The sequence below is a fragment of the Peromyscus leucopus genome, chromosome 10 (assembly GCF_004664715.2).
Source record: "Peromyscus leucopus breed LL Stock chromosome 10, UCI_PerLeu_2.1, whole genome shotgun sequence".
Lineage (NCBI taxonomy): Eukaryota > Metazoa > Chordata > Mammalia > Rodentia > Cricetidae > Peromyscus > Peromyscus leucopus.
Genome location: NC_051071.1, coordinates 54548417 through 54575870, shown reverse-complemented (window position 1 = coordinate 54575870; position 27454 = coordinate 54548417). Strand labels below are relative to the sequence as shown.

The 27454-nt window shown below is 39.8% G+C and overlaps 1 protein-coding gene across 2 annotated transcripts; it reads right to left on the bottom strand.

Moving 5' to 3' along the window:
• Positions 1-6254: 6254 nt before the first annotated feature.
• On the bottom strand, positions 6255-26661 carry Tmem33 (transmembrane protein 33). 2 transcript variants are annotated; one of them, XM_028882271.2, is made up of 9 exons: positions 26519-26661; positions 26282-26352; positions 23329-23423; positions 22729-22916; positions 19172-19239; positions 17896-18029; positions 10156-10239; positions 8295-8415; positions 6255-7483 (listed from the first exon to the last, which is right to left on the bottom strand). In XM_028882271.2, the coding sequence occupies exons 2-9, from the start codon at positions 26324-26326 to the stop codon at positions 7478-7480; spliced, it is 741 nt and encodes a 246-aa protein (XP_028738104.1). In that variant the 5' UTR covers positions 26327-26352; positions 26519-26661; the 3' UTR covers positions 6255-7477. The 2 variants fall into 2 exon arrangements, with proteins under 2 accessions (XP_028738104.1, XP_028738103.1); XM_028882270.2 differs by having other exon boundaries at positions 6255-8415.
• Positions 26662-27454: the final 793 nt, after the last annotated feature.

Genomic DNA, 27454 nt, shown 5'->3' with positions numbered 1-27454 from the left:
CTCTTTTTTTTTTAAAGATTTATTTATTTATTATGTGCACAGTATTCTGCCTGCATGCTAGAAGAGGGCACCAGATCTCATTACAGATGGTTGTGAGCCACCATGTGGTTGCTGGGAATTGAACTCAGGTCCCCTGGAAGAGCAGCCAGTACTGAGCCATCTCTCCAGCCCCTGGAGGTGTTTTCTTATTTGAGGTTCCTCTTCCTAGATAAGTCAGGTTTGTGTCAAGTTGAGAAAAAAAAAAAAAAGCCAAAGTGTCTTATTTCTATTAACAAGCCTAAAAATATCTATGTGACTTACTTAGACATTTTATACTGATCTTAAAAGATGCTCTTTTAAAGCTATTTAATAAAAATTTCTGAGAAGTAATATAATGTGAAATTATTTGAAAGGGGAAAGTATATAGATGACAGGTCACAGGAGATGGTTTTGAGTTCGGTGTAATAAGACTTCAGACACTTTTCACTGCATCGGTCAACATTCATGTATGTTTAAAATTTGCCCTAAGATAAACCTGTGTGTGTGTGTGTGTGTGTGTGTGTGTGTGTAAGATGAGTGGCGTGTGCAGTGCACACACATGGAGACCAGATGCATGCCAGGTGTCCTGCTCTATTTCTCCCCACCTTATTTCCTCAAGACAGACAGGGTCACTCAGTGAAGCTGGAGCAGGCAGGTGGCTAGCAAGCTCGGAGCTGTTCCCTCATAGTGCCAAGGACACCTGCAAATGTGCAACCATGACCAGTTTTGCACATGGATTCTGGGGATTTGAACTGACAACCCCATGCTCGCAGAACAAGTGCTCTTATCCACTGAGCCATCTCCCCAGCCCTAAGATAAATCCTATTAAAATGGAATTCTTATTGACACATCACCTATTCTCAAGAATTCAGTGTGTCACTTCTTTGAGTCGTCCCCATTCAACCAAGGAATGAGCTGATCTTGCCTTCCCAAAGTTCAGAATTATGGAACTGGATATAGCAGCATATGTTTTTAACCCAAATATCCGGGATGCAGAAGCAGGCAGATCTCTATGAGTTTGAGCACCCAGCCTAGTCTACATAGTGAGTTCCAGGACAGCAAGGGCTATATAGAGAGAGCCTCCCTTAAAAAAACAAAGTTCAGCATTGTGATATAAGAAACTCCAAACCGGGGCTGGAGAGATGGCTCAGCTCTGGCTGTTCTTCCAGAGGCCCTGAGTTCAATTCCCAGCAACCACATGATGGCTCATAACCATCTGTAATAAGATCTGGCGCTGTCTTCTGGCAGGCATACACACACAGGCAGAACTCTGTACGTATAATAAATCGCAAAAAAAAAAAAAAAAAGGCGGGGGGGGGGGGGGGGGGGGGGGGGGCGCGGCGCGGCGCGGTGGCGGCGGTGGCACACACCTTTAATCCCAGTACTCAGGAGGCAGAGGCAGGCGGATCTCTGGGAGTCTGGGAGTCCGAGGCCAGCCTGGGCTACAGAGTGAGTTCCAGGAAAGGCGCCAAAGCTACACAGAGAAACCCTGTCTCAAAAACCAAAAACAACAACAAAAAAAACCACTTCAAAGATCTCACTTTTTAAAAAAACTGTATTATGAGACAACAACATGTATGTCACCAAAATAACCTACATCAAATCTTTAGGAAGGGGCTGGAGTTAGCTCAATGGTTTAGAGCACTGGCTGCTCTTCCAGAGGACCTAGGTTCAGCTCCTAGCACCTACATGATAGCTTACAACTACATGTAACTCCAGTTCCAAGGGATCTGATGCCCTCTGACCTCCACAGGCACCAGGCACCAATGTGGTGCACATACATACATGCAGGCCAAACAGTCATACATAAAATAATAAATACATTAAAACATCTTTAGGAAATCATTTTTTCTTCACTCTCATGTAATACTGAAAATCAAATTCAGGGTCTCAGTCGTGCTCACTAGAGAAGGGAGTGCTTTCTCACCAAGGTGTCTCCAGAGGCCCCAAACACTCCACTTCCTGGGTTACCAAACATTCTTCTGCTTTATGGATAACTCTAGTTGCCTTTGGTCTTTTCTGTAATTCTGTTGTGTGCCATTACCTGCCCTCCCCTCAGAGCTGAGTTGAGTTGGACCAATGAGCTAAAAATCCCCAACCCCATACATGGATAACTAATTAATCCACTATTTTCCACCCATCAGAATTGCCTTCATATAAAACTGATTTCTATAATGTGTTTTAGATTGCATTACTAAAGTGGACAAGGATTTAGGTAACTGGCTTATACATGGCATTACTTAGTAAGTTCCTGTTGTTCAATTGACAGAAAATATCTACCAATTCTAGACACCTAAAAGGGAAATGTATTCTGTTATCTGGTGTTGACTGATGACTTTGGATGAATTGTATATTGTGAGGCATTTTAAGGCTATAAATAATTCATCCACCAGGCTATCCATTTCATTAAACAAAAATGTATAGAAGCAAGCAGCTGAGATATCCAATGTCACCCCTCACCAAGTCTCAGCTGGTAATGCAGTTTTCCCATTTAACACCGGTCTTCAACATCACACTACGTCTGTATTTGTAATGGGAGGGGGACAACAGAAGCATTCAGACTCACCTTCTTCCAACAACAAGCAATTAGACACAAAGGAAAGCTGAATTCTAACTGTAAATGTACTTGTGCAACATAGCATTTCTAAACCTGCTTAAATCCAGAAAGTCTTTTATTACACAATTTGACTTTACATCAATAAAATGTTAGGTATAACATTATAGATGGAAGGAAGAACAATTTAATTTGTATTGAAATAAATATTAGACATATGAAGCACATACAGTGAAAAAGGGTAACAAAAAATTATAGGTGGAGACAAGACTTTGCTCAATCATCAAAGCCCTTGATACTTCCAATTTCACACCATCAAATTTATCATTCTTGCTGATTTAAGCAGAACACAAAGCAAATATGAATCCTAGGGCTTACTTTCACAGGTACCAGCATGGATAATTTACTACAGTGATCCAATTTGGAATCAGCAGAGACCAGTAAATCGCTGCATAAAAGAAAGAGCGAATGAGGTCCTTTTTTCTTAGTGTCAGCAGGCTATGATTATGATGTTTATTACATTTTCTTGAAAGGACTTCACATTTTCTCAAATATGCAGGAGAACGATATTTCCCCTCTGAGTCCTACATTAGCATTATGTGCTTTGGTCTTGAATACAGGAGAATGATGAATTTTTCAATTTATTTTATAAATCTACAGTCTGGACAGTATTGGCATGAAGAGTATATATAACTCTCCAACCTGTATAATATATTAAAAATGGATTCAGGAGAAGTTAGTAAGAAATGCTGACATTCTGTATATACAATTTTTTAGTTCAATATCTCCTGTTATATCAAGCACCAGAAGTGATGCATTTATAAGTCAAGCAGTTTCCATAACTCTTTCTAATCTTCGCAGTCATTGTATATTTGTTCCAATATATACACATCATAAATATTATCTGCCCAAGATGTTGCTCTTTTGGTCTCAATTTACAGATACACGTAGATAAAAACTAATGTCAAAAGGAAATGTTCTTAAAGTTACACAAGAGAAGAGTAAAGCTTGGAATTAAATGTTATGAACAACAAAGGTTAGTTTCAAAAATGCTAAGCCTATTTTTAAAATGTAGCTTTAGAAGGCTATAAAAAAATGGGAGGCAGAGGCAGGCGGATCCCTGAGTTTGAGGTCAGCCTGGACTATAGAATGAGTTCCAGGACAGTCAGAGCTACACAGAGAAACCTGGATGGGGATGGGGGGTGGGGGTGGGGAAAAAGGGAGAAAGCAAGTAATCAACAAGCTAGGAAAGAAAAAAAAATTGAAATGATTCTTGGGCCCTTCTTTCTCCTATAATAGCCAATTGTTAAGACTCTAGCAAACACAGCTATCCATCAACTTTTCCCTATAGTTTTCTAAGAAAAAGAATCCACTTCAGACACAAAGAACACTGCATTTTGTCTTGTCACCGCCAACTCAAACTTGGTGTGTGTGTCAGTTACATGGCATGCACAACACAAAAACGGAGACCCCAGAGAGCATTCACCCAAGAATGTGGCCATTCTGGATAAGACACTTAAGTGCCACCTCAAATCACAAAAATCTCACTGATGAAGTAATTACAGGATACCTTCCAAACTCCCAGCAGCTCCTTTGATATCCTTGACACCAGCTCCAAGAATGGCTGTGCAGTCAAACTATACAAGACTGTATGAGCCGGGTGGCTATGGTGCATGCCTGTAATCCCAGCACTTGGGAGGCAGAGGCAGGCGGATCTCGGTGAGTTCGAGGCCAGCCTGGTCTACAGAGGGAGATCCAGGACAGGAACCTAAACTACACAGAGAAAGCCTGTCTCAAGAAAACAACAACAACCAAAGACTGTATGCATTAAAGAACTGTCGAGAAACTCCAGACTTTTCAAAGGTATGCCATGCTCTAGTATACTGTCTGTCAAGCTCACCAACACACTGCCTGTGTGGAATTCCCCTGGTCCTAGGAAGTCCAGCGCTGCGGAGAAAAACCTTTACAACTACACTTGATTTTCAAACTCAGGTAGCACTCCTGATATAATATACAAACTGTTAAGTGCTTTCATATTACTTGGAAAGTCTCAATCATAAGTTAAATTGATCCTATCTAGTGTACCTACAAATGATGGAAAAAAATTAAAATTCCATCTCTCTATATAAGAAAAGATGAAAAGAGTAACCATCGTTTCTCTACATCTGGAAAGGGGAAATAATCATCTTACAATTGATGTCCTCGGGGACTTAGGCCGAGAATGAAAAGATGACAGAGACAGCAGCACACATGCCACTCCCAGCTGGGTCCAGTTTTGCTAGCTCGTTTATTGGCAGTGCATTGCTTTTGAATAGTTTATATTATAAAGCAGCACTCCGAAGATGGGAGTATAGCCCAGTGGTAGGACCAGAGGCCCAGGTGTCAATCCCCAGGCCCATCTCCCAGCATGCACATAAGTACTTACCAAGTATCTGTCCACTGTTCAAGCACAGGGGTCACAGAATTAAAATGCCTAGTATTTTGGTCAGTTAAGCACGTTCGGTAACATAGCATTTCACCAAACACAGCTGTAAACATGGGCACTACCCAAGGAAAGAGTGACACCTACTGATTATAGACATTAACTTTCCACAGCTATCCCCGCCCCCCATGATTCAACAATCAAACTCCTCAATGTTAGTTGAGGATTTTACCATAATCTCTCAACTGAAACATTTTTTAGAGAACTCAGTTCTATTTGTCTTGTTACACATGCCTTCATTTTCCTTTCTAGGATATTTTCTAAACTTACAAATCTAATTCAAATTTTTGTCTAGATCTTTACTTGTACTGGGGCTTTGCAATTTTTATTCAAGAAAATCCATTAATTTCCCAGAACTTCTGGTTTATTATCAAGCTTGCCTTGACGTTCTCCATAAGGGATACATAAGTATCTAAATTTAATTTTTACAATTAGCTTTCTTGTTTTTCTTCCAAAAGCATTTACCTTAGGGAAATTTTATTTCAAGGAAATTTAAATACAAGTTGCACTTAAGAAATTGCTCTGTGGCTTAATATTAAAATATAGCCAACTTGCCAGGCATGCCTTTAATCCCAGAACTCGGGAGGCAGAGACAGGCAAATCTCTGGGAGTTCAAGGCCAGTCTGGTCTGAGTTCTGGGACAGCCAGGACTACTCAAAGACACCCTATCTCGAGAACAAACCAAATAAACAAAAAAATCCATTCAACTCAATGAGAGATGAAGTACACAAAGGAATATAGAATGCTTGTTAGAGAACAAAAGGTTTTGTATGAGACTTCCATCTGTCCAATGGGGTTTAACAAACAACAGCACTGTTCCAGTTCCTAAAGGACTAGATATTCTGGATGATAAACCAACTTCCTTTAAACTGTTTAGTTAGGCAGTGTCACAAAGCTTCCCCTGCTCATTCACTAGATGCACTATTACATTTCCAGTATTTTGATAGGTGTACATGGAAACACTAATTTCAGATTCAAGATCAGCTGACTGTACACATTCACACACAATGTGATATTTCTAACTACAATTTCATGCAAACTAGTAATCATCTAGTTTGTAAACATCTAGTAATGTTCAAATTATAAAATTTGCCTTTTCATGGGTTTGAGAATATTATTTATATTCTGCACCTTCCTTTAAGGAACAAATCTATATTTCCATTCAAGCACGGGTGTATCAGAAATAATGTAATTCCGCAGTATCATTAAAAAGACTTAATTTATATCATTAAACATTGGAAATTACATTGTTAAAGCCAGCATGAATTAGCTCCTCTAAGGAAATATTTTGACCAATATTATAAAGATCTAAAACTCACTTATACACCTTGAAACATAAAAGGCAATCCAGGTACAAATACAGCACACACAAAAGACAGAAAAATTGGTGAAATTCAAATAAATTTTGTACTTTAGTTAATCCAAGGTTATTATCTTACTTTGCATAAATGTCTTACTAATTAAAAGATGCTAATATAAAAATAGACAAGTTAAGAGGTACATGGGAACTCTGCACTATTCTGAACCTCTTATAAATCTAAAATGTTCCAGATTGAAAAAGAGAGAGAGAGAGAGAGAGAAAATTCAAAATAAATATTCCTTTAGCTGCCAGAACTCGATGTCACTCAAGACAATGTTTTAAAACATCTTAGAAATCAGCATGTTTACATAACATTACAGTCACTTTATTGCTCTACAAAGTTGTATTTTTAAAACCATCAGATTACATATATAGTGATAAGGAGGCTAGGCACATACATTTAAAAAAATCAACAACAGGATATTATCAAGTTGTTTCTCCAACTTGGTAGATAAATATTATAAAAATGTAAAAGTAGCTGGTTAAAGCTAAGCTGTCATGTAGTATTTTCTGGAAGTCTACCCCAACACTATCACCTTTCTATAGATTAGGAGCTTAAACAAAAAGAAAACTGATGTTACAAGCTACTAATGAATGTATTGAGAAATCCAAATTACATGCAGATAGAAGAGAACTGGGTACAAAAAAAGACCACAACATTACATTACTCTATACTAAAATTGTGCATTGTTTTAAGTATTTCCAATCATGCAACAGTAATAAGGATCAAAATGACTTCTATAAAGGAATTGATGGAATCTCAATTAAAAGACTTGAACATATTATCCAGCCCCAATCACAGATGCAGTATACATCTAACCCCCCCAACCTCATGTATGCATTACCAGGCTGAACCACCCAGTATCCCCCTCAACTATTCCCCATTAATTGCCTTACCTATAAACCTTTCCATTTAACCTTTTGAATCATATTTGCTGGATAAACATGTAATCTACAGAATAGTCTTCATTATTTCAGAACATACAAGTGTAATCACATGCTCAATCTTCAATCACATCCTTTCAAAGGCATCAGAACTGCTGCTGCAAATTTCTAGGACCTTTCAAGCCTAAGAAACCAAGAAAACTGGAGTCAAGACACTGAACTAGGTGTTTCTCCACACTACAGCAACACTGATACCTATCTGGGGACATTCGTCAAAGTTACTCAGTAGGTGTCTCAAAGGAACGCTGTTTCACTACCACCTTCTAGAGTACATGGTTATATGACCCCAAACAGCTAATCCAAAACAGGTTTACAGCCAAGCCGTTTTCAAACACCATCAAAGCCACCGATGGACTGATGGAAATGAAAGCTTAGCAGGTCATAAAATAAATAGAGAATTTCCCTTGTAATGGTGCAGGCTAAACACATCTGTCCTAGCAAAGCAGCACAAGTTGAATGTGAAATGAAACTGCAGGGGAATGTGCTTCTGTGAAATTCTCAACCAAAATTACTGAATGGAAAAAATACTGTCTCAAAATATACTGAATTCATCTATTACCATAATGAACTCATTCCAGACATAACTTGGGTTAATGGTTGGGGTGAAACAAATTTCAGAATTCTTTTTAAAAGAAATAAATGTATTTCATGATGTAGGCATAGCAGCATCTAAAACAATTTAGTAACATTTATCACTAAATACAAATTTACATAACCACAAACAATAATGTACAGTAAAATTTTCTCAGAAACTGTTAAAGGCTTGATTTAACATGCCAGGAAAATGATTATTTTTGCACTGAGATGCACTTATGTAAATCATGTAAATTGAACTGAGGTCGGTGTTAGACCTGTCATTTGAGACCCCTATCTGAATTACCAGCTACTAATGCTATCTTCTACACACAGCTTAACTAGAGGTTAAACTACGCAACTGTTGGTGCCAGTCTGCTAATGAAGGCAATGCTCTGGAGACAAAGTCTTCTCACAAACAGTGGGCAGGAGGGCTTCATTATAATGTGCTCCACAACAATCCTCAGTTCATTAAACAAGTTTCTGGAAGATAAAATAGTGGTGTTCAGAAACACAACAACAAGGCAATGAATACAAATAATGCTGAGAAAAAAGGTGACCAAAAAGAACTTAAAGAAGTAGCTGGGTGTGGTGGTGCACACGTTTAGTCCCAGCACTTGCAAGGCAGAGGCAGGCAGATCTCTGAGTTCGAGGCCAGCCTGGTCTACATAGTAAGTTCCAGAAAAGCCAGAGCTACACAGTGAAACCTGTGTTGAAAAACAACAAAAATTTAAGTCAAAGATGAACCTAGAATACACCTAGAATATACAAAAGGAGAACCCATGCACAGCTATCCAGCCCTCAGGTACAAGTGCAGGAGGTAGGGAGCCTAGGATTTCAAGGCCAGCCAGGGTAGCAGGAAGATTCCCATCTCATCAGACAACATTCTCAAAATCCAGTGTCTTTTTGAGTTGAGAAGTAAGAAAAAGCACTTTCAAAAACAATGGTTATATCTAAAAGGGATTATCTACATTTTTAAAAAAGATTTATTTATTTATTATGTATATAGTATTCTGTCTGCATGTATGTCTGCAGGCCAGAAGAGGGCACCAGATCTCGTTATAGATAGTTGTGAGCCACCATGTGGTTGCTGGGAATTGAACTCAGGACCTTTGGAAGAGCAGCCAGTGCTCTTAACCTCTGAGCCATCTCTCCAGCCCTACATTTTTTCTTTACCACTCAGTTTTCACATTTTACAGACAAATTCAATTCATCCTTAAAAAGACCAAAAAATTACGTAACGTGCAATCCACACACCATATCTTTCTTTACTTTGTTTTTTTATTTTTGGTTTTTCAAAAGAGGGTTTCTCTTTGTAGATCTGGCTGTCCTGGAACTCATGCTGTAGACCAGGCTGACCTCGAACCCACAGAGATCCACCTGCCTCTACTGCCCAAGTGTGGGAATTAAGGCATGTGCCACCATACCAGGCCACATACTGTTTCTTTAAATAAATAAATGTTCTCTCAGAAGTTTTCCTTACATTAGGAGTTTCAGTGCTATAATGAAGTTAATGGAGACAACACTGGACATATTCCTCAACTGCCTTGGACTCCAGAGCGCTGGGTTTACAGATGTGTACCCCTCCCCTGGCTATGAGCTTTTTAGACCCCATGTAACAGAAGTATAGGAAGCTACAGTGCACATAAGGAGAGAGCGCTATATATTGACCTGTGACTACTTTAACTATGGTCTTTGTTTCAATTAAGAAAGTCACATATTTCCTAAGCATTAGAACCTTAAAAGATGAAAAAAAAAACAACTCTGGCTTCAATTTCTAAAAAGAAATATAAGATCCCCATCCTTGAGTGGTGTAGCCTCCAGTGTTTTTACTTATGCTGCTGCAAAAGTGTTACGCACTCAGCAACATACTTCAGGTTTCAATCTTTTCTAAGGCTAGCAGTATCAGCAGATAGCTGCAGCTCCAGTAACAAGGGCCATTCCATGGAGCACTGTGCTGCTAAGCTGTTTGCTGGGGCAGGCAGGTGTATTCAGTGTATTTTCCACTTAAGAGCGAATTTATCAGGATGGGAACCTGTAAATGAAGAATCAGTTCATACAACTACGTCTTCACTAACCCCAGCTAGTCTTAAAGCCAACAACTTAAATTTCAAAGATATTTCTTCCTTCTAAGTTCTAAACTATTAAGAATTTTCAAGAGTAATCAACACTACATCTGGACAGTATACTAAACAAAACAGATTGAAGCTAGTCACAGCTTACCGACAATATGGATTTCTTCTAGAGGAATAACGAAGAGTGAGAAACCTATAGTATATAAAAGGCTGCAGCAGGCTTCCCTGGCCACTGAAATAAACAAATACAAGGGTGATGAGTACACATTACAATTCCTATATACATTCAAAAGTTACAAGCAATTTAAAAGGAGAATATGTGTGTCTTCATCATATGGTCAGTAACAATTACCTGATCTACGCACAAATTACTCTTACAAGAAAACAGAAGGTACAGATGACTGGAAAAGAGCAAAATGCTATTACTTAAGTTTTTATAAATATATCCATATATTAAAATTTTAATTACTAAAACTCAGAAAATATTATCTCTATAATTAGCAGAGAACTGATTTAAAAAAAAAGCAAGGTTTTTGTTGGTATTTTTAAAAATTATTCATTGTTAGTGTGTGTGTGTGTGTGTGTGTGTGTGTGCTGTTATATGTGGGCATGTGTGTGTAAAGGTCAGAGGGCAAAGTCAGATTTCTCCTTCTACCTTTCCTTGGGTTCCAGGGATCAAACCAAGGGATCAAACTGAGAGCCAGGCTTGGAAGGCAAGTGTCTGCACCTGCCCAATCATCTTGTGGGCTCAATGTTTTGTTCTTTTGAAACAGGGTCTCAATATGTAACCCAGGCTGTCCTAGAACTCCTGAACCTCCCATCGCAGCATTCTGGAGGCTAAGACTACATGTGTACACCACCATGCCCACCTGAAATTAAGTTTTAAATCTTAATAAACATCCAAGCTAAGAATGCCTCATTTTATGAGTAAATAAAAACTCAAAACTATATCAACTAAATAATATACTGACAGAGCCTATAGTAATTAGTGTTCTTGATTAAAAAACCATAATTCTAATACCTCAAGAGGCAAGTATGTATGTGTTTTATGAAACTCTAAGTCTGGAATTATTTCCTACAAACTACCTAGATTAAGACACTCAAATAGCCAGGTGGTGGTGGCATATGCCTTTAATCCCAGCAAGTGGGAGGCAGAGGCAGACAGATCTCTGTGAGTTCGAGGCCAGCCTGGGCTACAGAGTGAGTTCTAGGAAAGGCACCAAAGCTACACAAAGAAACCCTGTCTCGAAAAACCAAAAAAAGACACTCAAATAACTAAAAACAAAACAGGAATGGAGCTATGGACATGGCTCAGTGCTAGATAGAGCATGTACTAGGCACGCATAAGACTCTGGATACAAAGGAGGGCGGGAGGATGAACTGGGTATACACTCCAAGTTCACGTGGACACAGTGAAGCAGTAGGGTTAGTAAATAATATCCTAGTTAGTCATTCAAAAATCCTGGCCATGAAAAATATATAACGGACAGACAGTGGAGCACACCTATAAACCTAGCACTTGAAAAATGGAGGAAGATGGTCATTTTTAAACATATAGTGAGTTTGAGCTAGCTTGCCTATAAGGGACTCAGTCCTAAAAAAACAAAAGGAAAAAAACAAAAACATAGAAAAACCCACAGAGTAACTTTGAAAAAAAGCAGAATGTGAGCCAGAGAGATGGTTCAGCAGGTAAGGTGCTGGATGCCAAGCATGATGACCTGAGACAGAACCCTGGAACCCACATGATGGAAGGAGAGAACTGACTCCCAGTTGTCCTATGACCTATACGTATGTGCTCACATACATACAAAGAAATAATAAATGCATTAAAAAATATTTTTAAAGACAAGTTTAATGGCTTTAAATATTTAAATTGGGAAGCTGAGGCAGGAGAATCTATGTGAGTTCCAGGACAGCCACAGCTACATAATGAGATCCTGGTGTAGAAAAGAAAATAAAAACATTTAAAATCTTTTTTTAAAAAGAGCTTAGTATTTTTAACCCTTTCTTCTAATTTGTACAATACTTTCATAATAAAAATAATTTACATGATTATAAGCTTATCACTTAATGTTATATACATTTTGCCCAACAAATAATCAAACAAAATTTTAACAATCTAAACAAATATTTAGGGACTGGAGAGATGGCTCAGAGGTTAAGAGCACTGACTGCTCTTCCAGAGGTCCTAAGTTCAGTCCCCAGCAACCGCATGGTGGCTGACAACCATCTGTAATGAGATCTGGTACCCTCTTCTGACCTGCAGTCGTACATGCTGTATACATAATAAAAAATAAAAAAATAAATATTTAACAATGAAAATATAGAAAACGTTCACTGAAAACTCAGTTTCCCACCATCCAAGTTAGTCTCTGATGAAATTCACAAAACACTCCCCTTAATCTATTCTTCTAGGAACATGCACACAAGTGTACAACAAAATGACTAACACTAACACAGTGCTCATCGTGTAATAGCTCACTATTTACTGCTCTAGAGTGTAACACTACTATGAATGTGAGACAAAACAGCATGTACTGTCCTTGCACATACCCAAAAAATATAAATGAGGAACACCTTATATGTTGTTAACCAACTTTAACTTCTATTAACATGTAATATGAATATAACATGCAAACTATCCAGTTCCTTTTACAACTTCAAGCATTCTATCTTATCTTCCTACTATGACTACCAAGCCTCCCTTGTTTGAATGCTTAGGGTGGCTCTAGGATACAATAAGAAATAAAGCTACAGCTGAGGGTGTAGCTTGGCAGTTTCTGCTTACCACGCAAAACTTCCTATAAGCACCTGAGGATTCTGTTTTGAGGACTAAACCCCCTCAAAACAAACAAAAACCACAACAGGGTGCTTATGTCTCAGCATCCTAGTACTCAAAAAGTAGAAGTGGGAGGACTGCCTCAAGATGAGCCTGGGCTACAAAACAAGGCCTTGTCTCAAAAATCTAAAACATGGAGGGGAGGGAGGAAAGTAGGGAAGCAGAAAGGGAGGGAGAAGGGAAGAGAGGAACTGAAGAAAATGTAAGAAAAGAAGCAGAGAAGTAAACAAACTTCCAATGACCATCTGTCTTTGCACATCTGTGCATGCACATGTGAGGTCAAGTCAAGAATGTAGGTTTATCGTTCAATACAGAGCTCTAAGTAATACAGCCTCTACTAATCAGATAGTGCATCTGCCATGAAGGGAGGGAGCACAGAAAGACTAGTGAGAGCACGAGTATTTTAATTTTATAGTTTGGGTTATATTAAGTCACACACTTAAAGCATTAAGTATTCTATACACAATATACTATTGCACATGGAAGGTTGAGGACATAGCTCAGTGGAGGAACACTTGTCTAGCATGTGTCGAAGCTGTGGGCTTGATCCCCAAAGACAAAATAAATAAACTTCATAAAATGATTTTAATTCATTAAAGTAATTAAAATTATATGAAACCAATAAATACAAAACCAGAAAAATCTCCCTTGTTTATGCATAAAAAATATTAAAACATGTTACTCAAAGCAGCTTACAGATTCATCCATCAGAAGAACAATTATGAAAATAAGAAGAAAAAAAAAAAGAGCACGGATGAGGATGTAGAGGGGAAAAGTATGCATGAGTGGTGGCAATGTAAAGTAGTACAAACATTATGGAAAACGGGAATGAACAAATAATGTAACTACCTCATGATCCAACTATTCCTCTTCTAAGCAAGTATCCAAAGGAAATGAAATCAGTATTATCAATGTGATCTATGCACTCCATGTTTACTTCATCACTACTCACAACAGCCAAAATATGGAATCAACTGAAGTATCTATCAGCGAGGAATGAATAAAGACACCTGCTACATATTCCCAAGTATACATACACGGTTGAATGCTAACCAGTCTTAAAAGGACGAGACACTATCATTTATAGTGGGAAAATAATGGACGGAACTGGAAGTGACAAGTGTGGGGCTGGAGGAAGGACTCAACAGTTAGCAGTTCCTACGCTTGTAGAACATGCAGGTCTGGCTTCTGAAGCCACGCGGCAGCTCACCACTATCCCTAAGTCCAGTTCCAGGGCCTCTCCTGGCCTCTGTGGGCACCAGGCATGCACACAGTACATATGCATGCAGGCTGAACAATCACACACATAAAAGTACATAAGCCTGAGATAGAAAAATTAAACACTCACTCAAATGCAGTTGCTAGCAAAGCTGTTTCAAGGAAGAGTAAAACAGTAATCACCAGAAGCTAGGAGGAAGAGGAATACAGACAAGCTGAGTGTGGAGCTGCAGACTAGGGAGATGACTGGGTAGCTAAAGTGCCTGCTGCACATGCATGCGAACAGGAGTTCACATGCCAGGGCCTTGCTGATTAGCCAGAGCAGGCAAATGGTGAACTTCCAGTTCAGTGAGAGTCTGGAGAGTGATAATGGAAGACAACTAATGTCAACCTCTGGTATCTACACACACACACACACACACACACACACACACACACACACACACACGTTTGTTAAAGAAATAAATTCTAGTGAAAAAATTATCTTTAAATGTATTTCTGGTAAACTCTACTCTTGAAAATTAAGATAACAACTTTGTCCACAGTGTTAAATAAAAGTCTTAATGAGCTCAATTGAGTTAAGGATCAATAAAGTAAAAACCTACTATAATTCTAAAATTAGGTTTCATGTTAGTATGCTAAACTTTAGCGTGTAAGCTTTAGAGCTGAATAATTTACAAGCAGAGCTGCATCAAATCCTATAATCAACACTTAGGAAATGGATTTTCACTATTTATCTGTTTCAATTACTACTCTGTTTCAGTGCTAGAGGTTAAACACAAAGCCTTACATATGCCAGGCAATATTTCCTTTTCAATGAGAAAAATTCAAGGCTCAGAAACAAGTTAAAAGTCTTATCAACTGCAGTCCAGGTCCAGAGAACCTATTTAAAACATTTTCACAGCTAGGTATGGTGGTGCACACCTTTGATCCCAGCAGGGAAGAAGAGGCAGGTAGATCTCTGTGAGTGCAAGGACAGCCCGGTCTACAAAGTGAGTTTCAGGATGCCAGGGCTACACAGAGAAATCCTGTCTGGAAAAAACAAAACAAGAAAAAAGAAAAAAGAAATTCAGGAGGAGGATGCAGGATTGGAAATCCAAGGCCAGCCTAGGCAATTTGGTGAGCCCTTGTTTCAAAATAAGGGGGGGAAAAGGTAAAATTGGACTGAGAGTAGTACAGTTCAATAGCAGAGTGCTTACGAAGAAGTGCCAGGACCTGAGTTCAATCCTTAGCACAGGAAAGAACAAAATTAAAAATAAAACCAACTGTCAGGCATATAAAAACTTCATTGATCAGTCAACAAAGACTAAAAAGTATAAAGTTTTACACTCTGTAACAATAACTTGTACAATGAAAAACAAGTATATAAACTTTTTTCCTAGACAAGAGTCTTACTATGCAGCCTAAGCTGGCCTAGCACTTAAAATCTCTTGCATTAGCTTTCCCAATGCTGGGATTACAGGCCTGGGCCTAGACAAACACACAGACATTTTAAAGAACATTTTGACATGGTCTATTAAACACAAAGTACACTTAAACATAGAAAAATTAATTCTGATATCTACGTTAAAGAAACCATTGTTGGTATACAGATATAAGCAAACTAAGAAAGGTATCTACTACATCAATATTTGGAAAACTAAAAACATAATAAAATGGAACATACTAATTCAACAGAGCAAATGAATAATCATTAAAAGAAACAAACAGGACTGGAGAGATGGCTCAGCGGTTAAGAACACTAGTTGCTCTTCCAGAGGTCCTGAGTTCAATTCCTAGTACCCACATGGTGGCTCACAACCATCTATAATAAGATCTGATGCCTCTTCTGGTATGCAAGTATATACGTACAGCACTCATACATAAACTATGAATAAAATTTAAAAAAAAAACATTAACTCTAAAAATTCATGCATTATGGCAACTATGGCACTCAGTAAATATAATAAGCAAATAAAGCTACACCCACAAACTATACTTTCTACAGATATATTTTCCTCTTCTCTCTCTATTTTTCAACACAGGGTTTCTCTGTGTAGCCCTGGCTGCCCTGGAACTCACTCAGCAGACCAGGCTGGCCTCAAACTCACAAAGATCCACCTGCCTCTGTCTCTCAAGAGCTGGGATTTAAGGCAGGCACCACCTCGACCAGCTATGTATTTTCTAAATGGATTACAAATGCACATATAGAACTGCTTACTCTTGAACAGAGAACACAGAACCACAACTAGAATTCATCATAAACTACTCTTTTAGAAAAGAAGTGTGTCCAACCTGGAGCCTGTGAGGCCATATGAGGCACAACACAGCTAAAATTCCAGTCCAACATAAAATAGTAACCTTATTTAAAATATTGTGGAAGGTTTTTTTTCCTTTGCTCGGTCATGAACTTCATTGATGACAACATAGCCCAGAGAAGCCAATAGATTAGATACCCCTATTAGCTTATCTATAAAACTAAAATTTAAAAGCAAGCATCCAGGTAGATATGTACATGATTAAAATCAAATGCAAAATTACCAATGGAGAGACTAACACTGCTGTGATAGTCTACCTCTCAAAAGAAGTTTTCTCTATTATTTCCAGATTACAAACAAAATATGGAAACAACTGTAGGCAATTGTTACTGTAAGACTATCTTTCAAAATGTCTCCTTATACCACCTCAAAAAAGGCAAGAATGAGCTGAATTAGACTTCACGACTGTGCTGACTAGTTTTATGTCAACTGACAGACACTACAGTAATCTGAGAGCAGGGAACCATAGTTGAGAAAATGCCTCCAAAGATCGAGCTGCAGGCAAGCCTGTAGGGTACTTTTTTAATTAGTGATCAATGCAGGAAGTTCACTGTGGGAGGAGCCACCATGGACTGGTGGTGGTCCTGGGTTCTATGAGAAAGCAGGCTGAGCAAGCCAGAAGGAGCAAGCCAGTAAGCAGCACCCTCCATGGCCTCTACATCAGCTCTTGCCTCTAGGTTCCTGCCATGTTGGGAGTTTCTGCCCTGACTTCGTTTGATGATGAACTGGGATATGGACTCATAAGCCAAATGATTCCTTTCCTCCCCAGGTTGGTTTAGTCATGGTGTTTTATCACAGCAATAGTAACCCTTACTAAGGCAGAAGACTCTTCTATATGTAGTATTTTTTAAATTAATTTTCAAAAATCAAAAATTAATCTCCAAGGGTTAAATGATGTTTCACGGGTGTAAAGACAAATTTCCTGTCCCAGGGCTACTCATGGATACTGGGGAAAGAGGAGTCCCTGTCTTCAGTTCTACACTCACTGGTGAGCCCACCAGGCTGCCATGGATAGTTCCACACCCTGGTCACACAGATGGCCCTGATTTAACACAGTGGATAACAAAAAAACATACTATAGGAAAAGGACTTGTAAGAAGGAATAGGGATTGAAAAGGAAGGACAAAAGGAAAATAAGTGGGTGGGGAGAATAACTACATGCACTACATACATGTATTAAATTGTCAACAAATAAATTTAATTAATAATCAAAAAAGACATCTAAGTATGGGGAGCTTCTAGGGAAGAAAGATTTCAACAAGAGAAAAGAGAAGGGGAGAGAGTAATGGGGCCATGAGAAGGTAAAAATGACCATCACTCAATATGCACATGCATGAAAATGTCAAAGAAAAATGATTTCCAAAGCCTGTTAAAGCATTTGCACCTGGTTCTCCCATGGTGCAATGCTTCTACTAGAGCATCTGGAATGCTCTACCTGAGGGTACATGCTGCACTTGCTGATTCAAGCAGGATGCAATCTGACATCTTTCTGTTCACTTGTCAATCTTCAAAACAAGCATGTCTGAGTTCTTACCTAAAGAGCATAAAAACTGTAGCAGGCATCAAGAATATTTCATTGCAAGCAATGAACTTCAGGATATTTTGTTGGTTAGCACTTAATTTATCCAAGACAGATCTCAGCAGAGGTAAACTATTTGAACCCTTTGCCTAAAACAAAAGGAAACAAGCATTAGAAGTAACACGACACCTTTAATAACTCACTAATCACCCTAACACCAAAATATGAGGGTGCTCAGGACGTCTCTTTAGAATGGCACCACGTACCTCCCAAGTGCTGGGATTAAAGGTGTGTGCCACCACAGGAAGGAGAGGCAGGTAGATCTCTGAATTCAAGGCTTGCTTGGCTTACATGGAGACTGTCTCAAAAAAAAAAAAAAAAAAAAAAAAAAAAAAAAAAAAACCCCTCCCCCCCCAAAAAACATACAAAACAAAAAAACTTACACTGGTATTTTAATTCAAATTTAAGTATAAATACAGCATGTCTGCTTAATTTGATTGCTGAACATCCCAGACCAGGGGAAAAAAAAAAAGTTGATGAAAGCAGCTCTTAATGTCACTATACAACCACTCAGTATGGTTATACTCATGCAGTAAGTCAGAGTGACAGCAGGAGATCTCTGCCAGCTCATCAAACTTAGAGTAATAGGATTTTGGTTTGGTTTTCGAGACAGGGTTTCTCTGTGTAACAGCCCTAGCTGTCCTGGAACTTGCTCTATAAACCAGGCTAGCCTTGAATTCAGAGATCTAGCTGCATTTGCCTCCTGAGTGCTGGGATTAAAGGGATTAAAGGCATGTGCCACCAGCACTCTGCAAGTTATAAGTTTTTTAAATGAAGATGTATATTTCAAACTTCAGGGAACCGGAAGAAAATTTTAAGAACAATCCTTTCTACAAAAGCGTCTACAAAAGCCCAAAAGATGCTGTTTTTTTTTTTGTTTTGTTTTTTTTGTTTTGTTTTTTGTTTTGTTTTTTGTTTTTTTGTTTTTCGAGATAGGGTTTCTCTGTGTAGCTTTGCGCCTTTCCTGGAACTCGCTTTGGAGACCAGGCTGGCCTCGAACTCACAGAGATCCGCCTGCCTCTGCCTCCCGAGTGCTGGGATTAAAGGCGTGCGCCACCACCGCCCGGCAAGATGCTGTTTTATAACACTTTAACAATATAATCTTTAAATTTAAAATTTTCAAATCACTAAAAAAATTTCTATCAAGTTTATGGGGAAAAAATGTCTGAAACTCCAAGCCACACTAACTATGGACAATGTAAAAGGCAAAGAAACAAACAGTTTTACTTACATCAAGGACCTTCTTAGTGTATGTGGCAGCATGAAGCAAAGAAAATAACAAGACTGGGAAAATACTCACTGGAGAAGCAATTAAGGAAAGCTTTGAAGTCAATGAGTACTGTAAGCCCATGCACACTTTTTTTTTTGGCTGCATGCAAAGAGAGCTAAGTACACCTGACAGTGAGTTTGGTGGAATGGATTTTCTTTCATAGCCAGACTTTGAATCAAATGAAGTTCTACCTCATAGGAAGAAGTAAACTTCCTCACTTTCTAAATCTTTTTTTTTTTTTTTTTGGTTTTTCGAGACAGGGTTTCTCGAGACAGGGTTTCTCTGTGTAGCTTTGCGCCTTTCCTGGAGCTCACTTGGTAGCCCAGGCTGGCCTCAAACTCACAGAGATCCGCCTGTCTCTGCCTCCCGAGTGCTGGGATTAAAGGCGTGCACCACCACCGCCCGGCCTCACTTTCTAAATCTTACCATCCATCTGGGAAGTCAAAAACATTTCTAATAAAGCACCACAAATATCTGCTAAGCAAAGCGAAAATGTAAGCTACCTAAATGACTGAATATAGTTTTCACCCCACATTGGCCAATTGGTCATTTTGTTTCTTTAGGATTTATTTATTATTTTTAGTTATGTGTATGTACCTGCACGAGTTAATGTTCAACACACACACACACACACACACACACACACACACACACACACACACACACACACACACACATGCACGCTCGCCCTTGGAGGTCAGTGGGACTGGATGGATCCTTTGGAACTGGAATTACAGGCAGTTGTGTGTTGCCTAATGTGGGGCTGGGAACCAAACCCGGATCCTCTGCAAGGACACTATGAGCGCTAAGAGCCATCTCTCCAGCGCACTAATTTGGTCTTAAACACAGAAAATCTTCTACAGTGCCTTTATAAGAGTCTACATTGCAGACAAAGGTGTCAAAGTAATGTGCTTAAATTCCATTACTTTGAGGACATATACCTGAATGCTTTTTTTTTTTAACATTTTGAATTTGTAAAAAATTCATACTGAATTTGTAAAAAAGACTATAAATTTCAGCTTATATAAAAATCTACCATAGGTCTTATTGGCTTTAAATTTTCATATTAAGTCCAATATTTACCTACCTTACACTGTAGGTAAATACACAATTTTCATCCAATTTTTCTTTTTTCTTTTTTGAGATAGGGTTTCTCTATGTAGCCCTGGCTGTCCTGAAACTCACTCTGTAGACCTGGCTGGCTTTGAGATGACAGAGATCGGCCTGCCTCTGCCTCCCTGGGATTGAAGGCGTGCACCATTGCTACCCAGCTCAATTGTTCAAAAAAAAAAAAAAAAAATGAAATGGATCCACTCCAATTTTTGCCAGGTTAATAATAAAAAAACTTGCCAAGTATTTACATGAATGACTATCAATGATGAATGGCATAAACACTAGCCTTGAAATGTTATCGATAGTAACATCAGCACTAGAAATGAATCACTATTTTTCTGTACTAGGTGAAGGTATGGCCTAGCTGGAAATGCTAACTGCTAATAATCTGAGTATCAAACTCATTATCACCTTGACTCACTCATTCTAGTCAATGAGCAGCTATGCCCCCCCACACATTAGAAGACTAAACAGAAACATGCATCCTCCTCTGCAGCCTACACTGGCCTCAAACTCTCACTCCTCCTTGCCACAGCTCCCCAGGTGCTAGGATTCCAGGGATACACGTCTGGCTCCAATTTAAGACTTTTTAACAATCAGACTCCTTTAAAACTTGAAACTTAGAAACTTCTCATTTTTAAGGACTACGTGAAACTCTGCTAAAGCTTAAAAAAAATTCAACTTAAACTCTGACACCCCCAGACTTGAAGTCTAATTCAGTAACAGAGGCAGTGCCAAAGTATAACCTCCAACAGGAGTCAAGATATCTGGGCTCCAGTCCTGGTTTTCACAAACCTCATTCTCCTAGGCCAAATTTCATCCTCTGTCAAATGACCACATAGCCACCACGGAGCCTTGAAATGAGTACTTTATCTCCTCTAATTGTCTACAGTTCACAAATCCTTAAGAGATTCATCTTAGCTTTTGATGTCACTTTATTTTTTCCAACTTTTGGTTTTGAGACAGGGTCTCACAAAAGCCCAGGCTAGCCTTGACTTCCTACCCTCACTTTCCAAGTGACGAGATTACAGGCATGTGATTACATGCCTGGTTCAATGTCACTTTTAAATTATTTAGAGGGGTTGGGGATTTAGCTCAGTGGTAGAGCACTTGCCTAACAAGCACAAGGCCCTGGGTTCGATCCTCAGCTCAAAAAAAAAAAAATTATTTAGAAAGGCAAGGAGTGAAAAGTCTACTATTTTATTAAGTGCCAGTCACTGACAGAATAAGGACAATATACCACATTAAGAACAAAGGAATCCCTGCAATTGGGAGGCAGATTTCTATGAGTTCAAGGCCAGCTTGGTCAACAAAGCGTAGTTCCAGGACAGCCAGGGCTACTACACAGAGAAATTGTCTCGAAAAACAAACAAACAAACAAACAAACAAACAAAGAATAAAGGCTCAAATACATCTGTAGTATTCCTCTGGGCCACCTTTGCATATACCCCAATTCCGGATTTCTTTAGGAATAAGATTAGCATTTACTATTGATGGGCTCGTCACTGCTCACCACTTCTCTTCCCCGACTCCTAAGAATTAACCTGCTAGTCACCTTGCTAGCCTGGTTTTGCTCTGAGACAAAGTCACACTACGTAATCTTGGCTGACCTGAAACTAGCTATGTAACCCGGGCTGGCTTTAACCCTCCTGTGCCTCCCACGGCTATGATTACAGGCTTACCACACTTGGCTCATGTCCTTACTTTCTATTTTACATTATAGCACATTATTTTCACAAGATTAATTTTCTTTTGTTCCTAGGTCACTGGTAGCTGGGGTAGCCAAAAACTTTTTTTCAAGTAACAAATCTGTAGGGCTAGAGAGATGGCTGTGGGTTAAGAACACTGGCTGCTTTTACAAAGGACCTAAATTCATTTCCCATCACCCACCCAGTGGCTCACAACTGCCTACAACTTCAGTTGCAGGGTTTCAACACCCTCTTCTGATCTCCACAGGCATCAAGCACACATGTTGTGCATACATACATATAGGCAAAACCCTCATACATGTAAATAACTTGCATGTTTTTGAAAAATTTGCATATTCCCACCAGGATATGGAATTAATTGAAATATGAATATGAAGTATGAAATAAAGATCTAAATACTAAATTCATGTATAACCTTGTGCTTTGAATGTTAATTGTTAAATATCTGCTAGGCTTACAAGGCAAGAATATTGAGAGACTAAGTCTAAATTCCCAAAACAGCTCTACAGAGTTTAGATTTCAAATTTTGGGGACAGAAAGTTGATATTAATACAGCTCCACACAAATGACGGACTAAAAGCCAAACAAACAAGCTTCATGGAACATCATTACTGTATCCTTCCAACAGAAAAACAATCAAGACATCTCCTACATGTTTAGCTGGCAGTTTCACTGTCATGAGTATGAAAAGGATACTTGTAACGGGGTAGGAATTGACGAAAATGAGTGAATACAGCAGGTAGTGACAGCTGTCCTCTAACAAGGCCTGAGCCAGGAATGCTCTGCTTAACTGGAAGTGTGGTAATCTCTGATGCAGCCTCAGAGCGCTGGTGAGAGCATTTGCCAGCAAAGCACGCTGGTAAAAGCTTGCTGCTTCATGCAACCTGAAAATTACCAGAGGAAAAGTTATCGTGAGACATCAACAGCTACCAGGGCTCTTCCTCCTTTGTGAATTGCATCATAATTGCACAACACCTAAATCATTTAATTGTCAATAGAAAATAAATTACACGAATGTACTCCACATTCTGGGAAACATCACTTCAAATACACATCTAACTGTATAATATAAAGCATTCACTCTGTCAAGTTAAAAAAGTAAGAACTGCAAAAACCATGGCTGCCAATGAGCAGTCCAACCACAATAAAGCATCCCCCAACTGGTATTACTAGATCACTGCTGATATGAATGGGGCTTGTGTGCATTAGTTTTATGCCATTTACATTTCAACAATTCCTAAAGCTAAATAGCATTTCACACATACCGACTTGAGTCAGAAACATGGTAATACGTACCCAAGAAGAGGCAGGACAAACAAAGCGGAGCAGTACACTGTGAACAAGCGAGAAAGCCACATTGCTGTGTCCAGTTTATTGGTCATCATGAATTGCTAGATTTGAAAAGAAAAATATTATGTTAAGGACAATTTATACACTTTTATTCCTATGAAGGCTATTTTAAGAACCAGCTTGCAACATCTGCTTTTTAGATTATTAAGTGGAAACTCATGGTACGTAACTGCTTCTTCACATATATGCTGTGGAAGGTATAAGAAGCACTTTCAGAGCCGGGCGGTGGTGGCGCACGCCTTTAATCCCAGCACTTGGGAGGCAGAGCCAGGCGGATCTCTGTGAGTTCGAGGCCAGCCTGGGCTACCAAGTGAGTTCCAGGAGAGGCACAAAGCTACACAGAGAAACCCTGTCTCCAAAAACCAAAAAAAAAAAAAAAAAAAAAAAGAAGCACTTTCAGAAAAAAAAAATCAGGACAGTAATTCAACTGTACAAAATTTTCTGTGCTATTTCAATATTTACAATAATGGCTCTATTTTAAAACAACATTAAATAAGAACAAATGGCTCTCAAGAGAACTATAATGTCTATTCTTAGAAAAATCGCAAACCCAAATAGGCCCCAGAACTGAGTAAGGCATCAAATAATAGGTTTGGATTAAATAAACCAGTACAAAGAGAGAGGTAAAATCATTGCAGGAGTTAGTGCTGAAGTCATCAGTCTGCAGACTATCTGTCATGGACATGCAGAAGGGCACTCAAAACATGCCTGTCAAGTATGAAATGGTACCTGCTTCTCAGATCATAGGACTCTCTGCATCCACTACAGGCACAAGCTTGACCCTGTTATCCGTGGACCTAGATTAAGCTTATCATGAAAGCAAGAACTTAAAATCTGCTTTATCACTTACATAGACCTCATATCCATTTCTAAAGAGGCTTTTATATTTTTAACTACAATATTCAAAAATAGTTAATACCAAGATACAAACATATGTGGGTATATAAACAGAAGTCTCATAATACATATCCTCATTACATGTGATGGAATTTTTTTCTTCTACTTGGTATTTCCAATAAACTGATTTTAAAACACATTCATGCATCTATCTGATGTTTTTAAATACTACTTTTAAGCAATTTCATTCTGGATTTTGCATGTGTAAAAATTTTTTTTTAGGAAAAATACAAGTATATTTAAAATTCAAGGGCATTATTACATGCCTTTTAATTACATACTAGCAACATCAAGAATATAAAACACGCTGCTAGCCTATTCTATTGAGATCTAGCTATTATACTGTGATGCCTCTAAACTTAACTGATTACAGCAGCAGTCAAATGCAAGGCTGACTCTAGCTTGCTATGTTCAGTTTCTTTAGAGTATTCTCTTTAAAATCCATTTGATGGGCCATACAGACAGTCCAGCCCATGCTGCCAAGACTGGTGACTAGAATTTGAACCCTGAGACCACCATGGAAGCAGAGAACTGACTATCGTAGGTTTTCCTCTGATCTCTATACATTCCACCCAACAAAATAAGTATCTGTGTAGGGTTTTCACTCCTCAGTAAGTCACTGAATCATCCTTTTCAGGCATCTTTTTTTAAAGATTCATTTTTATTACTTTTAATTATGTGTTATGTGTATGTGAATACATCTGTGTGGTGTATAAAGTGACCTATGGAGACCAGAAGATCTGGGAGTTACAGGGGCTTGTGAGCAGCTGGTAGGTGCTAAGAACTGAACTAGAGTCCTCTGAAAAAGCGGCATTCACTTTTAAACACTGAGCCCATCTTTCCAGTCCCTCATCTGGGTCTTCTTGATGTAGGTATGCTCTACTACACAATACAGCAGCTTAAAAGGCACATGGTGGTTTAAGTTTTTAAGTGTGAACTGTCTGATATATACGGTTCCAACCACTCCCCCCCAAATTATTTTAATGGATCTTTGGATTAAACACTTGAGGGCAAATTATTCACAGTCTCAAAGTATTAGGATAGACAGTTTAAATTATAAAGGGGAAAACTGTATTTTTACAATGGTGAACCAGTTGAGGCATCACCTTAAACATCACACCTGAATCCCCCAAACAGAGTCAACATAAAATGGTTCTTGTCTTGAGGACACAATCAGTCATGTAACTCCAGTTTCTGGATCACTCTGCAAAACAGGTCTAGACACTGCAACTACCCGTGTCTTCAAAACCCAAAGAGGAACTTCCGTTGACTGAGAGTCGAGAGGTAAGACTAACACATACAATAGCTGAGCCCCAAGGAGGGGAAGCGCCAATGGACAACATGAACTACGCATTAGGTTACCATCAGTGTTAACCTTCCCAAATGGCGTGGAGAGGCGAATACACCTACTTAGCATTTGTGGGTTAGCAAGAATGTCAAATGGGTCAGCAAAATAGGTGTGTGTATACAGAGGTGCTGTCAAATGTTTTAAAAAAAAAAATCAAAAATTCGGTTTCAGGACTAAATGACAAGGTATCTCGGCTAGTGCAGTACAAGACAACACTTTCAGTTATCAAGTTTACAAAAGGGGAGTAGTATTCCTGCTAGGAGACGACCAATTGAAGAAGAAAACACGCCGCTCTCCCCTTTGCGAACTTTCTTAAAAGGGCTTAAGGCAGGTACAAAGGGCACGACTGCGCGCACCACGAGGGGTGTGGGTGGAAGCCTCTGCCTCCGATGGCACCTTCAACCCTGGGACGACCGGAGGAGACACAACCGGGGAGGCTGGGCTGTGGGCAGGCGCGGGGAGGCCCCGTGTGCCCGCAGACAGGCTGGCGGCCGGCGGCGGTGTCGCTTTTGGAAGCACACTCGGAGCCCCACGCCACTCCCTCCCCCCAGCCCCGCGGGCGGCGGCTTCCAGAAGGCTCCAGCCCCTCTCCACCACTTCCTGCTCCTCGCCAACCCCCGCGGACGGAGCCGGGAGACCAGGCCGCTCACTCACCACTGCGCCCGCCCCTTGGGGGCCGTTCGGGGTCGTATCCGCCATGGGAGACACGCAGGGAGCCCGGGACGCTGAGACGGCAGAGAAAAAGAAGAGCAGATAAAACGTCAGTGCCGGGGCGACGAGCGTCCGACCCGCTTCCCGAGCCCGCCGGAACCCCAAGACTCCGGAGCAACGGGGCCTCCCGGCCCCGTGCAGCACACGGCCCCGGAGCCCCCCACGGCACCCCGGTGCTACCTGTCCCACTCGGTCCAGACCGACGCTGTCTTTTTAGAAAAGACCCAAGCGAGGGCGGAGCTTCCGAACGAGGCCCTCAAGGGCCGACCAACGCCGCCCGGCTCCCGGGTGTTGCAGAACCGGAAGTGCCCCTTTCGGTTCCGTGCGAGGGAGGTGGGGGACGTTGAGGGTCACCGGGAGTTGTTTCCAGAGGCATGACGGGAAATGCAGTTTTTCTTCTGGTTTGGGTTCCACCTGCCCTAGTGGCCAATTGGCCTAGAGACAGATCTAAGAAGTGAAACCCGGTGAAGCAATTTTCGTCCCATCCAGGACTCGGTCGATTCTCCTTGCCGGCTTCCAAACCTCAAAAATCTGCTTCCGTATACAGAAGCTACCGAAATATCCATGATCCTTCCAGACAGGGATTCTCTAACCCCTGTGATTTAGTTTCTTTCAAGCTCTTGTGAAATCCGCTAGGTGACAGGCACTACGCTTGGCATGGAGAATATGAACATAACCTGAGAGACGATAGAGTAAATGGAAATCACAGCAAAAACTTGTATAAAATACGGGCATAAGCTGAGTTGATCCGGGGTGGGGGGAAGTTTCCTGGAAAAGGTAATACTGGCCCTAAATCTTGAAGGAAAAGGAAAACTTGGTTGAAAGGGGAAGGAGATTCCAAATAAAGGAAAAGAGCATGTAAAGTAACAGAATAGTCAGAAGACAGTTTGGTGTGAGCTGAAGGAATGTGAATGGATCTGGGGGATGAAAGATTGGGAGTACTGAGAGGCAGGATGTGCTAACAGAAAAACATCACTGGGGGAGGGGGTGTCAGAAGGAGTTGGAAGGGGAGAAATGATGGAATTATATTTTAATTAAAAATATTTTTTTAGGGGCTGGAGAGATGGCTCAGAGGTTAAGAGCACCGACTGCTCTTCCAGAGGTCCTGAGTTCAAT